Source organism: Lonchura striata, chromosome 1 (assembly GCF_050655825.1).
Source record: "Lonchura striata isolate lonStrDom1 chromosome 1, ASM5065582v1, whole genome shotgun sequence".
Classification (NCBI taxonomy): Eukaryota; Metazoa; Chordata; class Aves; order Passeriformes; family Estrildidae; genus Lonchura; species Lonchura striata.
In genome coordinates this window covers 1,692,502-1,707,874 of record NC_140703.1, presented here as the reverse complement: position 1 = coordinate 1,707,874, position 15,373 = coordinate 1,692,502, and the positions used below count along the sequence as shown (strand labels likewise).

The 15,373-nt window shown below is 37.2% G+C and overlaps 1 protein-coding gene across 50 annotated transcripts in view; it reads left to right on the top strand.

Moving 5' to 3' along the window:
- ABI3BP (ABI family member 3 binding protein) overlaps positions 1-15,373 on the top strand; it is a 114,729-nt gene that overhangs the window by 14,264 nt on the left and 85,092 nt on the right. For all 50 annotated transcript variants that reach the window (XM_085588923.1, XM_085588920.1, XM_085588901.1 and 47 more), the window contains exons 3-4: positions 6,312-6,491; positions 14,778-14,846. In XM_085588923.1, the coding sequence (XP_085445049.1) occupies positions 6,312-6,491; positions 14,778-14,846 (249 nt within the window). The remainder of the gene's footprint in view (positions 1-6,311; positions 6,492-14,777; positions 14,847-15,373) is intronic.

Genomic DNA, 15,373 nt, shown 5'->3' with positions numbered 1-15,373 from the left:
AAAAGTAGCTGAATTTTGTAAGGTTTAAAAAAAAAATAAACTGAATCCCACAAGAGGAGCCAGGTCAGGTTCTTTAAAATCATACAAAAGAAGTTTTCAGAGACAGTTCCCCTTTCCATCAGAGCTGCAGGCTTGGTTATTTTCAAACCACAGTTTTCTTTCTTGTTTTCAGTTTTGTTTCCTATTTTAATAAATAATGAAAAATGATCTGCAGAATGGAAGGTAGAATTGGGAGTTGGACCACTGAAATAGGATCCCAAGTTTAATACCAGACTGTTTTCATCTTTGCATCCTAAAATTAAGGGTCATTACTTTATTAAGTCAAATAAAAAGTAATTTTGAAAAGAAAAGTTGCCCTCTTTGAAATGGAAGTAGTTTGAAGGTGTAAGGTGAGAGCTCAAGAGTCAGGTTTTTGTAGATAGACATGCTTGTTTGTGTTTTGCACAGCTAGCTGCTGTATGTTGACAGCCTATTCTTCTGAAGCAACGTTACACTTGTGTAGGCATAACAATACTTCAAAAAAAAAATGCTTGGGGAACTTCATTTGTAAATGACAAAACTTCATGCAAGGCTGTTAGCTCACCCTCCCCTAAAAAGGTATTCTTGGTTGCCCTTTTCATATGGCACCTACTTTCACCATTCACAGTATTTGTGAATGTGAATGTCATGGCTAGGAACCTTAGTGATTGATGCAATCTCTCATGAGAAAGGATCCTCAGCTATCTTATTGGAGAATACAAAGACAGATTTTCTGCAGAAGTGCAGAGTGATTTGGCAAGAGGCACTGGGCACAAACTGGAATATGGGAAATTCCAGTTAGATATTGGGACTTTTTTTTAAACAGAAGTATGCTAAGCACTGAAACAGATTACCCCAGAGATATTATGGAATCTGTGTCCTCAGAGGTGTTCAAGACTCAGCTGGATGTGGCCCTGAGCAACTTGAGCTCTGCTTTAGGCAGGGAGTTGAACTAGATGACTTAGAGAAGTTCCTTCCACCCTAAGTTATTCCATTATTCTGTGCTTGTGGCTGCTTTAGAAGTGTGTCTTGTTTATTGTAGTACATAGAAACAGAACTATTTTTAAATGTTTCCCATTTTAAGATATATTTGGGTTGCAGCCAAACAACCAGTATTTCTCTATGTTTGGCAGCCAAAATAAATGCAAAAATATAAAAGAGCAGAAAATAAAAGTTTCATAGTTTCAGATTATTGTTGAAAACTTGCCTGGTGGTACTATGACACCAGATTTGGAAAAATCAAAGCACTGCTGTGAACGATTTGAATAAATGAGGTAGTGCTCACAAATAGATGGTGCTAATATATTTTCATAAGGCACACTTCATTTGTCTAGCACTCTGGGAGGCAGTGCTGGGTCTTGCCTTCATGCCCCTTAAAATCTTTGAAATGGTGGAAAGTAAACAGTTTCAATGTAAGGCAAAAGGAATTCTGGCAACAAAGCCAAATTTACTGTAATACACTACAGCTGTATTCACCCTCTAGTTTTGTAGGGCAGAGTTCAAGGATCCTCACTCTATGGATAAAAACAAAAAATAGGGTTGTACTTGATCACTACAGACTATGCACACTTAAAGCACACAGTAGATTCCTGATAAGAGTGAAAATAGCATTTAAACTTTTAAAAGTTTCAATACTTGCTTGTCTTTGTCTCCTGTTGTCTATACATCCCAGCTAGCCAAACTATAGTTCTTGAGCTGGATTTTTTGGGCCATTGGTACCTATTTTCTACTTTCTGAAGAGCTGGTGGTGGCTGGTTCTCTTATGATGCAGCTGATTCATTATTAAGCTGTTTTTCTTTCTCTCCCAGTATAGGCAGACTCCTTTCCTCAGTGATTCCAACTCTCCCAGTGCTCTGATGCACTTATGTGCTGTTACTTCAGCTGTGCTTTGCACAGTTTCTCCTGCTGATCTTGGCCATCAACTGACTTTTGTTGAAGAGAATACTTGCAGATCAGTGTGGAATTTCTGTTGGCAAGCATGGAGGGAAAGATTGTGTTTCAGAGATGGCTATAGATCTCAAAATCTTTCATTTGGAAATGGCCTCAATGTAAAAGAATTACAATACAAATGCAAATACTTAAGAGCAGGGTTTCACTAACAAATGCCAAAAGCTGACACAAATAAATGGAATTAGAGGGCATCTAGTTTATCATTCAAGCTTTTCATCAAGGAGGTGCAGGGAAAAAAGGTCTCTTGGAATCCTAATATGACAAAATTATTTTCTCAAATCAAGTAGATTTTTACCACAGTATCGTAAAAGTTAAATTCCTATGACTTCCCTTGCCCATCCAGTCATATTTAATGAATGTTTATCTGAGTGATGACTAAAAGAGACATATTACTCAGAATGAGAATGCTTTCCTGGTTAGTTGTTCAAAACACTGTGAGAGTGACACAAATAAAATCTATATTGCTAATATGCTCCTGGGGACAGTCCCCATTTACTGAGAAAATTCATACTAAGATATCATTTATATCCACCTTGCTCCAGGCTGGCCCTCTCTTGACTTCACTGGCAGTGTCTGTGCAGCACGTAGGATTGAGCTCTCCTTGTCCTTGGTTGCTCCTCTTCTGTTCATATGCTTCCAGAAACGGGTCATTTATTGTTTTACCAGCTAATACTCATCCCTCATTTTCAGTGATGCTGGAATGCACACGAATAGGAATGTGGTTTAGTCATATGAAGTGTGGCATCTGTGTTGTTGCTTTAGCGGTTATTTTCCCCGAAAAACACGCAGCTAAGTTCCAGTGAAGGAGGAGATTTGTCTGCCTTGCTCTTTGCTGCTCTTTGGGTCAGGATTAGGAAAGACAGGTCCTGCTTGCCTAACCTGATCTCCTCTCATGACGAGGTCACACACTTATGGATGAGGGAAAGGTTGTAGATACTGTGTGCCTTCAAGGAGGCCAAATGCTGATCCTGCACCCAGCTCATGACAGCCCAAAGCTGCCTGGGGAGAAGATTTGGAAATGCTGGTCAGCAGCAGAGCCAGGGCGTGCCCAGGTGGCCGAGAGCCCCGTGGAAGCCTGGCCTTTCTCAGCCAGGGTGTGCCAAGCCAAGCAGGACAGGGATGGCCACCCCTGCGCTTGGCGCTGGCAGGGCTGCACTCTAAATCCTATACTAAGTTTGGGGTCCCTCTCTGCCAGAAAGATGTTGAGGAGCTGAAGGTGTCCCCAGAAGGGCCACAAAGATGGTGAAGGGACTGGACCAAAAGTCTTGAGGAGTTGTTGAGGGAGCTGGAGAAAAGGAAGCTCGGGGGGACCTTACCTCTACAACTGCCTGAAAGGAGGGTGTAGGGGCAACAGGGGTGTCAGCCTCTTCTCTCAAGTAACATGACAAGGTCAAATGGCCTCAAATTGTGCCAGGGGAGCTTTGAGCTTTAGATTGGATACTAGGAAAAATATCTTCACCAAAAGGGTCATGAAACTTTGGAACAGACTGACGATGTTTGAGGCACCATCCCTGGAGGTGTCTGAAAGTTGTGTGGTTGTGGCACCTGGGGACATGGTTTAGTGGTGGGCTTGACGGTGCTGGGTTATGGTTGAACTTTATGATCTTGATGGTCTTTTCCAACCTAAATAATTTTTTTCTTAATTTTTTTCCTAAATTCTACAGGGACTCTGCAATACTTTTTGCTATGCAGGCCATCACTGTACTTAAAAGTAAATTACAGGAAAATGACCTGCCCTGTCAAGACAGGGTGGTGAGGACGAGGATTTATTTTTTTATATTTCAAGTTCATCTCTTTTTCTTCTTTACTGCCTTATTCTCTTTTTTTTTTTTTTTTAATATATTATTTCTGTTTATTTTCTGCTAGAACTGTCTTTGATTTTAAAAGCTCTCTTGGTGGTTTTGATATGCTAGCTATATAAAAGAGGCCTAAAGGGTCTTATCTCAAAGCTACTACTGTTTTGGGATCCCATTTAAGCTTTCTAATTGTAGAAACCTCACTGAGAGTTTTAAGGCTTTAATAAAATCAAGACTCTTTGTCACTATAATTGTCTGCTTATGAATAACCAATAGTATCTATCTAACTGAAATCAGACCCAGTTGAATATAATCTTGAAATAGAATTAAGTCTTCAAATTGATGTAAAGTATAACTGAGAGATACGTAGATACAATTGTGGGGGAAAATTGGATTAAATTATTGTAAATTTAAAATTAAATAGATCTTCTCCAATTTTTTTTTTGTAAATTCGGGTCTGAGACTGATTAAGAAATCTATTATGGAAATCAAATGACCATATTTGAATTAAGTTCCGTAAGTTTTATTTTGTTCTTAGACATGAATACCCAATAGAAACCAGGAGACCATAATTTCAATCATGCTTAATGGGTTTTGAAGAATCCATAATTTAAACAGATGTATCTTACTGTCAGTCAGATATAATAATCCTAAATTTTGTTGCCAGTTTTTACTCAGTGTCTTTCTGAAGCCCATTAGAGGTATTTGAAGTGTGTTGTGATTTCTCCCTGGTTTGTGCTGTCTGCAGCCCTGTCAATATTCAGAGTTGCCCATTCTCAGCAGCCCTGTGTGCTGAAATTAAAGAGCAGGATGTCATGGAGATTAAAGCCACTGCCACCCTTTCCCCACGAAGGTGTTGCTCTGCTGAGCGTGCCAGAGAACTGAGTTTTCTAGAAGCCTTGCAGTCCTCTGGAACCTGGCAGGGCTGCTTTTGGAAAGTTGTGACAGTTTCCTGGCTGAAGGATTTTTCTTGATCAGCCTTTAGATAAAGGAAGGGAGGCAGATGTTTTCCATCAATTTTACTTGTACACTTCTTTTGGTAAAGGGAAGAGGCATAAAGTGTTGGCTTAAGGCTTTACATTCTGTGTGCAGACAACTGCAGATGCTCAAATTGTCTACTTAAACACAGTGAGGGGTTTGGTCTCTTGGCAACTCTGGTCATTAGAGTTTCTCTTCAAAAAGCAGGGAGTGTTGGGGTATACCAGAGAATCAGAATGTACTTGTCTAGAGAAGGTTGGAATATCAGTCGGCAATTACTGAGAGAGAGAGAGAGAGAAGAAAAAGAGAGAAAGAGAGAGAAAGAAAGAAAGGAGAGAAAATAAAGAAAAAGAAAAAGAAATGAGAGAAAGAAAGAAACAGAAAGAAAGAAAAAGAAAAAAAGAAAAAGAGAGAGAGGGAAAGTTAATGTCACTCTATCCTATTATTCAATGGTATATTATTTATCATTTATCTCCTGGTTCTCTTAGTTTTTCTTCAGGATTTAATTCCTGAAGTAAATTCTATTGTCCAAAATACTGTTTTCTTCTGATAAGTTAATTTCAGCCCTCATGACTGGACAGATGCCTGAAAATCTGCTGGGGATAAAAAATTTATGTTTTGAGACTGCGAAGAGAAATAACAACCCAAAATGTACTAGTCTAGTGCTGCTGTTGTAAGTTTGGGGAAAAGCCAGCAATTCAACAATTCTGAAAATATGATAGGCCTAACAGTAACAAGGGAGTATTAAAATTGTACATACCAAGGAAGGAAAAGGAAAAAGCCAATCCTCCCTTACCCCACCAAGAAGAAGCCAAAACACCAACTTATAGCCTAAAAAGTTAGTTATTCTGTTGTGAAGTCATTCTCTATTGCTACAAGTTAAATTTTTGCAGATGGATATACAAGATGTTTCTTACTTTATGTGCTGTTCCTCTGGAAAGCATAAAAATGAATGTTTAAAAAGAGTTTCTTCGTAGTTTTGAGTAAAGTATGTTAGTTAGGTGTCCTGGTGTAATTCCAAATACAAAATTACATTTCCAGCCCAACAAAGGGAAAAAAATTGTAGAAGATTTATTTGGATCTAGTTACTGTTTATCCTCTACTATAATTTTTGAGTGTGATTAACTGGTTAACTTAATTTTACAACTTCATATTTTCTACTAAGAATCAAAAAAAAAAATCAAGCCAAAAACTTGTACCTTTCTCTCCTATGGGTCCTACATATGGCTAATATGACTATAAGTCTTGCATTTAAAGGAAAAAACATTTGGCATTTTTTCCACTTACTTCATGCATGGTTTTACTACTACAGTTATAGATGTTAAAGCAAATGATAATGCTAAACTAGTGGAAAAACAGTCATGTTGGCAAGCACTGTTATAGATGGCTGTTAGTTCACTTCTAGAAATACACTGTGTTTCCAGGGGACATCACCTGTAAGAATTTTTTCAGTTGCGTGCTATTAGCAAATTAAACAACCAATATATTGCTATATTTTCATTAATGTTTCATTGCTGAGTGTGTGATGGCAAGGGAATGCACTCTGATCTCCTGTTTTTCCTCTCCCAGTGAAAAGGCAGAGCCTGAAGGTTCAGATCAATGCCACAGAGGACACGGTTTGCATGAGGTATCTCCGGCCAAGTCAAGGCACCAAGCTAGAAGGCTTTGTCCTGGGTTATGGAAACAACTTCTTTTCTAATCAGTACATTCCTTTACCTTCAGAAGGAAAAAACTATGTAACAGAACTTGGTAAGACGTATTTGCTTTGCATGCTGTTGTTGTAATGAATTATGTGAAGAGACTGAGGAGAATAAGAATCTTTTGTTCACCCGATATTTGTTGTTTTATTGGGTTGTTGCTCACTGTTTCTTTGTGTTTATTTAAGGTTGCTGTCAAGAATTTCAGTGGAAAATTGAATTAGTAGATCCTTCAAGGAGAAAACTAGTTCTTGTGTGGAAATTTTGCTTACTTGTATTTGTTTTCAGGATTTTTGTTTTAGCGAGAACCTGCACTATACTTGAAGACATCACAGATCAAATGGGATGGTTTGCCTAAAGAAGCAGCTGTTAAGTAGAATATGAGGGAAATATGCATGCTTTTAACAAATAATAGAATAAGCAGTGGCACAGTCTTGAGAATTGTGTGGTTGATTCCTTTTGACACAAATACTCATGTTAACATGATGCCTTTTCTTGTTGGGATCTATTCCAGTATTACCTGTTGTAGATTAACCTCTAACTCCCACGTCAGACATTACTGATGGAATTCCATGAGCTGTTCTATGGAAGAGATTAAAGCATGTCAAGAATGCTGTATCCTGTTATCTGGAATAGGGAGAAGGAAGAATCTATTATTAAAACATCGATTTATCCTTCTGATTTGACCTTCTGAGAAATCTGTTAAATCCCTAAGGATTTTCCTATTGATTTCTTTAAGCTTTTCTAGCCAAAAATGAATCCATTTACCCTCATCATTGTAAAGCTTGTGATCTTGGTGTAAAGCAAGGGGAGGAAAGGATGCATAAGCACAGAAGTAATAATTGCCATGTTTTTGATGTGGTCAGTTAAGGCCATTGTGGGTGTCTGCTCCAAGATGGAAACTGCTCCAAGATAAAAACTGAAGAAATGAGATATTAGACATGGAATAATTAAGATATTAGAGACTGACAGGATCACTGTGGCAAAGGTTAACTTTCCTTTCCATGAGTTGGTACACCTGGAAGCTCTCTATAATTCTATCCAGTGTTTGACTTCATAACTATTGCTTAAGCTAGGTCTGGCTTACCTGATTGTGTGAATTTTGAATCAGTTCACTAAGAATGATGTGCAGGATTTTCTGTGGTACACTGTGCATTAGACATAACAATGCCTTTTGCAGCTGTAGTGAGGATTAACATTTTTCAGGTACTCAGAGATCTTAGGGAAGAGCAAAAAAAGGACAGAATGTAACATTGTGTAAGATCATTTGCACTCCCTATTTAATAAAAGCTTTTAAAACTAATCTTTTGCAAAACTGAAAACTGAAAGCTCAAGGTCACCTGGAATTTCAGGTATATTGATATTTTATAGCTTCAACCATAACAGTTAATGGCTGGAATCTAGGCACCTTTTTTTATTTCCACAGCACATCAGAGCACTGGCCACATGCATATCCATTTGCTGCAGGGTCTCTGGAGAGGGAAAAGCACAAATGTTGAGGACTACTCTTCCTTATGATTATTTCAAAGGAGAATAATATCAAAATTTTATCTCCCTCCTGCTAATAGAAGTTGTCTCTTTCCTTGTGACAATAAATCTATGCTTGTGACTTCTGAATGTCCAGTAACTAAACATGCAAAATGCAAATAATATAGATAGCACGACAAGCATTTCTAACCTTCAGAAAACGTTGTCTTTGAAAAGACAGGAGTAAAAGAAGTTATCAGCAATATGTCCTTCAAGTTGCAAACTTTATTTAAGGCAATTACCAGTATGTTTATTGAAGCTGTTGCTTTTAGTTGAGAGATCTAGGGTTAGATTGAATGCCCTGGGGACTTGTTTATTGGAAGCAGAGAGTGCATAATCTTTCCCATTTCACAAATATTCAACACAGCATTGAACTGCAGTCTGACTGTGCTTTCCAAATGTGTGTGGAACACGAGCTAAAGCAATAAACATCAGTTGTGCTTTTGGCTCTGCCTTAGAGTGGCTGGTGGGGCAGAAATGAAGACAGAGTGATTGCTGGCACACGCCCTCCTCCCCACCGTATTTAGGGATCAGCTGCTGGCAGAAATGGAAGAATTGCAGAATGGTTCTCAGTTCTAGGAACAAAGATTAAGTTTTATTGTGGCAGCCAGAGCCCTCAGCTCCAGCATACACTTTATATTGATTTTAGAAAAAGCAAGGTGTTGTAGAGGGGCAACAAAAATACTCTCAAGAAATATGCCAAAGATATAAACCCCCTAGACCCTATTGCTGAAAAATCTCAGATTATCTTTGTGCTACTAGTGCATCTCATATATGATGAAGTTGGCCTAGTACGTTATCTTCATATTAAAACAATGTACTTTGAAATTTCACACTCAAGGTTATCTATCCCACGTTCTAGATGTTCTAGTGATCCACGTGCACACTCTGAGAATGGGCTTCAGTGTGTTCCACACACTTTTCCACAGTGAAAACAACTAGGTTTGTACAAAAAACATTCATTTTTGCCCTAAGAACTCCTTTTTGGTCCTCTCATGCTTTGACTTACCTGAATTTTACAGAAAGTGAGTTTATAGGCTTCCCTATAAACAGTGGTAGATGAGGCTTTTGTTGAGCAGAATGTGGAAGAAGTGGTTCCAAACATGAAAATTTAATGTGGTCTCTTTAGAGCAAGACTAATTTAATGCTTCCTCCCTTCTTGTCAGTTTTAGTGGTTCATGGAAAGAGAAACCTTTCCCAGTCAATTTAGGGACTATGATCACAACCTTAAATTGGTTTGTAGCCGAAAGGTAAATATCAGAAATAGACATTTAAGGGCATTTGTGACTCTCTGAAAGGTATGTATGTTTCTCTAATGCATTAAGGAGCAATGCTGTGGAATATAATCCCCTGGGAGAGAGATTAGATCCAGGAAAATGGAAGATGCATGAAAATTGTTTATTCTGTAAAAATTTTTAAGGAAAAAATCATACAGATACACTATCAGCTGTAGACCCTACTAAAAAAAAAGGCATTAATGTAGGTGTTAGGCCAATGTAAGATAACACACAGGCTTCACATATAAGTCATTATTCCCTTCCTAAAATGCATCAGTCTTTTAAAATATAATTTCTCCTTAATGAGGAGTATAGATCTACAAGGTAGAATGAATGTCTTGCAGACATTTCCACATTTCCTTGATTTAGTTCTGCAACCCTGGCTTTGTTAATGGAGCAGCATAATCAGTATTTGGGATAATTGTCCCCAGTTGGAACTGAAATATGGAAGATGACATGCAATAATACATAATTGCATGCATTATGCAATTATGTATTATTGCATGTCATCTTCCATATGCAACAATATGTAATTCTAATATATAGAAATTCCATATTGCCCACAAATTCCATATTTCCAACCCACCCATTGTAGATTAATATGAAATTTATTGTCAGCTTTTCTGCTGGGTCACACACCTTTCATGATTCTTTAACAGGAAAATTGAAGTCAGCAGATGTATTAATTAATAAAATTACATGTCTATAGATGGATATATTTTTAAAGAAATTATTAAGAACATGACATTTCCTAGGATTTTCAGAAGAAATACATGATTTTGTACAACAATGTGTGACATTCACTTACATTTCATCCATTAAAATATTCAGCACCTCCCTGCAGTAATTCTTATCTTAAAATTTCTGCTTTCCCTTTGTTTTGCAAATTATATAGTAACTGAGGCAGCAATTGGATAACATTATCAATAAACTGGGATCTGCCTGCAGGGGGCATGGACAAGGAGAAAAGGATTCTGTTGGGTTTCCTGAACTTGTGATGAGTTTCTGCTGGCAGCAAAGTCTTGAGCAGCTTCATGCACTGGTAGATAGATCTGAATCATACTGAAAAGTCAATGACAAGGCAGCAGCAAAGTTTGTTTCCAAGAATGATGCCTCTGTTTCAGGACACCAGGTGTGGTTTGTGCTGAATGTGCTTTATGTGCTCACATGACAGTAAACACCATAATTTTTGGTCATGAAAGCTATTCAGTGTCAAAAGAGATCAAGATGTTAATTCTGCTACTCTAATAAAAAGGTGGATGGACCCATCCAAAAGCTCTTGGCTTGACTTAAGTCTTTATCTTCATTTTTTCAGTCTTCCTGACTCATAAAGAAAGAGTATTGCTTAAGAGATTTGTGTAAGTCTTTTCTAACTTGGCTAGGAAGATGGCAAGCCAACCTCCTAGAAATTGTTGATACTGTTGGAGAAACCCAAAAAGCTGTGTGGAGACAGGAAAGTTTTGTAAGAATGAACAGCAATTACTTAACAGAATGAACAAAATTATTTTCCCTTTCAGTATCTAAAACCACCTCAAAGTTGGGCAAAGCTTTTGCTTTTCCTTTTCCTGTACAAGTTTGTACAGAGTAAGAGGAGAATGTATTAGTGATCCTGCTTCACAACAATGCCAGTAAGTGTTGTGTGAATTTTGTGGTTTTGTATGTGCATGAGAGGGTTCTAGTACCACCGTGAGCACATTTTAGAAAGTGAAACTCGGGGATCTGTGCTAGGGCAGTGCTTAGCTAAAAGATTTGCTGTGCAGTTTCTTATCCATGCGCAGAACCTGGCAGTGGTGTTAGCTACGTGCTTTTTGAGATGCCAAATAAGTGCAGCTAATTCAGATTGTGGGGCCTCCTGCTGACCCACCAGGAAGCAGGGTCCCATGGCTGGTGCTGGCTGAACCTAGGGAGGAGTGGAGGAGCAGCAGATGCAGCTCTGCCCTGAACAACATCCCATGGGAAGTCTAAATACAGACTAAGCGCTTGCAGCCTGAAGGCAAAAAATAATTTTATTTTGGTTTCTGAATCTGGTGATCCATGAATTCTAATGATGCATTTGTGACACTATTTAAGAGTTGTTCTAAGTTCATCAGTCAGCTCATGCTTGCATTGTTTTGCTTTCAAGTGCATATTGGTTGGGCCCTGGAGAGTGTCTTGAACAGAAGCAGAATTTCCCAGCATTTTGTAGTGTGTGTTAGTTGCCTGCTGCCCCTGATTTGATAGCCCAGCTCATGGCATGTGAAAGGAAGTGTTGTTCTCCTATGTTGATCTGATATGTCAGGGGCATGTATTTTTGTTATATTCTGGTTGTCTTCATAAGATGTTAAGAAGCTTTTTTCTTTTAATAATTTTATTTATTAATATAATAGCCTATGTTTGGTGAATTATACCACTAATAATTAGGCATGGATTTATGGAGGAACTCTTCTCTGGTACACATGGGCATCTTCCTAGAGTATTTTGTGGATAAAATATTGAAGGTGGTCACTCTTTGGACTTTATTTCTGATTTGAAAGAATTCTTAGCCAAGATATTTGCTGTTCTAGCCTTAATAAAGGGGGTTAGACAGTAATAAATTCAAACAAGTGGTCTTAGAGTAGCAGCTCTTCAAGAATGTGTTAGGCATCAAGGAGCTACTAAGATTTTCATAGCAAATTTGCAAATGTATTTCAAACTTAACTTGCATTCTTTTCTAGGGATCCTTCATTTATGAGATTGTGGATCCTCATAGATGAGAGACAGACAGATCTATATTTTGCATCTTTATCATATATGACTCTGTTATATATTGATTAATGTTGACATGATTTTTGGAGGCAGATGCTGGATTCATGCATCTGTGTCCAGACATTTCAACACTGATCTTAATTATGTAACTATCCATTTCTTACTAAATACAGTTCAAAGAAAATAAGAAAAATTAAGTTGAAAACAGGATTGTCTGTACTCTGTGGTGTAGTTTGCTTTTACTTGAGGTTATCATTTTATTTTTCAAACAAGCTTCTCCTCTTAAATATATTTTCATGCAAGTGACCGATCTATTCTATGAATCATAATTACATCTAGTCAAATATCCCTATTTTTATGACTGTCACATTTGTCTACCTACCTCCTATTCCAGCAATTTATCTCTTCAGCATTACATGAAGTAATGCAAAGTAAATTATGGCTATATTAAAGTTCTGGTATTCTGCAGAATTTAAATGTTCTTCTGTTGTGTTACTCACTTCTCCCCAAGATTCCTGCTTCTTGTAGACATGGAACTGTGAAATGGATTATGAATATATAGGCATCATAAAAGAGCAGAGATTATCATGAAATATTTCCTGTAACTTGACAGAATTTAAGGGTGAGGCAATGTTTTAACGCCCTGAAAATGAATTGAGTCATAGTAGCATCAGATGATTTCAGCATTGATGACTGATAGTCATATTTCTCAGCAAAAAGACTGAATCAGTGTAGAAACTCAGTAGTCTTCTGAACTTCCTAAAAGAAATGTTGAATTGCAGTGGAAGGCTAAGAAAGAGCTCCCAATTCTAATGAGTCAGGGCTCATTATATGATAATGAAAAAGCTCTCTGCATTTTTTAATTTCAGGTGCCTTTGATAGAGAATGTATATCTGCCCAGAATAAAAGCATTTCAAGGCATGTGTCCTCCAGTCCATGCATAATGCATTGGTACTGTGCATCAAACCAATGAATTTAACTTAAATTACAGTTGCTCTACTCTTAACATCTATATATTAGCATGGCTGGTTCTGCTCAGGAAGCATGGAATCATATGTCTAAATAAAGATATATCTTAAGTACAGTACAGAAATTTATTGTTGCATCTCAGGTATTAAGTGGATTTGTTTAACAATTGCGTTTTCTGATTTCAGTTACAATGATCATAATATTGTCTTAAATTCTGTGGTTCTAAGAAGTGGTACTTTTAAAACCTGCCTGTTCTCTAACAGCCCTCTCTCAACATTTAGTCTCAGCCTGTTTTCCTAAATACTTCCTTTTGTCGGTTGAATTACAGACAGAAGAGCCATGGATTCTCTGGAAAATGGGAATGTGTTGTATTCTTTATTAAGGCAACATTTGTTAAATTCACCAAAATAAAGCTTAATGAAGAGCATATAACACAAAATATTTCCACAGAGTACACTTGGTTACAAAAACACTGCTAGAACTAATGAATCCTGAAAACTGCCAGATTTTGTAGCTGAGATGTCCAGTGAGGCATTAACAGTCTCTGTGTATTGCCATATTTTGTTTAGCAGTTAATCTATTTCTATACAGCTACACAAGTCATTTCAGATTTCAGCCAGAATTAATTTTTCCATTTATGGAGCAGGGGAAAACTGTTTCAAAGTATTTGAATAACTTTCTTTCACAATCCTTGGTCATTTGTCCATAAACCCATACATTTTTAGAGTTTTGAAGACTGGCTTTGTAGTTCTCAAACTTTCAAGGTCATGCTTTAATCCTCTTGAATACTTTGAGAGTTAGAGCAGTCTCACAAGTGGGCAAAAATGCAGAGCAGAAAACTGGGTTTGGAACAGTGGGAAACAAAATTATTTTAAAGTTTTGCTTATTTCTAATTTTCAGTCTCAATACAAAAAATGTTCATGTGGTTACACAGCTCCCACACTTGTGTACCTCTCTAAATACTAAAAACCATTTTTTGTAGATGAAGATGTATTTACACTTCAGAGTTTCATTTTTTCCACACTGCTTTGAACAGCTGTTTTCAGTGCTTATATTGCTTATCGGGTGCAGATGAAACCCATTTTAAAAGACTAATTAAACAGTTAAAGTACATCCATAGTATGGGTTTCCAGTGCTTTAGGAGCACAGAATCAGTGAAGTTAAGTTAGAGTGGTTTTCCCCACACTGGCAGAACCTTTTCAGTAGTGCAGCATGCTATTGATTTTTTGGTACTGCTTTTCTTTCTCTCTCTTTACAGAAAACTGAGTGTAAGAGAAAAATTAATTATTTCTTAGCAGTTCTGTTTAGTTGGGAGAATTCAAAGTGCCTGTTACACTGAAAAGTGCAGGAAATTCAGTCTATAATTTATAGTTATACATTTAGATAGAGTAAGAATTCTATGTAGAGTAATCCTTTATTTTAAAGCTATAGTAAAAATAATTTTGGTTGTTATAGAGTGAGCCAAATTCTGTCTGTGGAGATCTTGCTGGAATCTCCTAAGACAACTTCTGTCATGTTACAGTTAAGAGGGAATAGAGCTTGGTTTTAAATAATTAAGAAGGGTAGGAATCTCTGACATCTGGCTTTAAGAGTAAGGGAAAAATCTTATTTCTGAAGAGAAATTCCCCAAACTAAAATAAACATCTCGACCTTGTTTTAATTGAATAAGTTATGACTCTGAACTCAATGAATTTTAAGGAAAATGGCCTAAAGATTGTGAAGTTTGACAATGTGTCAAGAATTCACTGACTACTTGACTTTTTCTTATTAATTTCAGATTCAATATTTTTTTATTTTTCCAATAAGCAGCACTTCTGTACTAATTGCTTTCTCGTTTGCAGATGCAGAGCCACGGTATTTGGTTTCAGTACGACCAGCACGAGTTTCAAACAACAAGAAATCTTGTTCAGGTATTCTAATATTCCTGCATCACTTTCTTGAAAGATTTGAAAGAAAACTGCCCCTTGTGCTGGGTTTCTCTGAAAAGATGTTTCTACCTGTAGGCCTCTCACTGGATGCACAAATTCCATATGTGGAAAAGTAAAATGTAGGACAGTGCTTCTCAGCCACACACATGGTGCTCAAAACATGAAGATGTACCTAAAGATTTTTCTTGTATAAAGTTCTTACAAATGAGAATTGAAATTTAGAATACTAATTTCTGATGTTTAGGGGCATTAAAGTTATTCTTCCCAAACTACAATAAGGATTTCTTCGTCCATAGACGTGTTAATGCTCATAGCTCCTCACTGGAAAATGGTAGTGTGTGTCTGTCTCTGAATTAATACTACTACTAAGTTTGCTGATGCAAGAAGTTACAGAAAGAGTGATATTTCCAACTGAATCTATGCACAGCTGAGTAGAAACCTGAATTTTATTCTCATCTATTTCAAAGCCTTTCTATATGGCTTTAATCATGTCATTAATATTGTTAGCT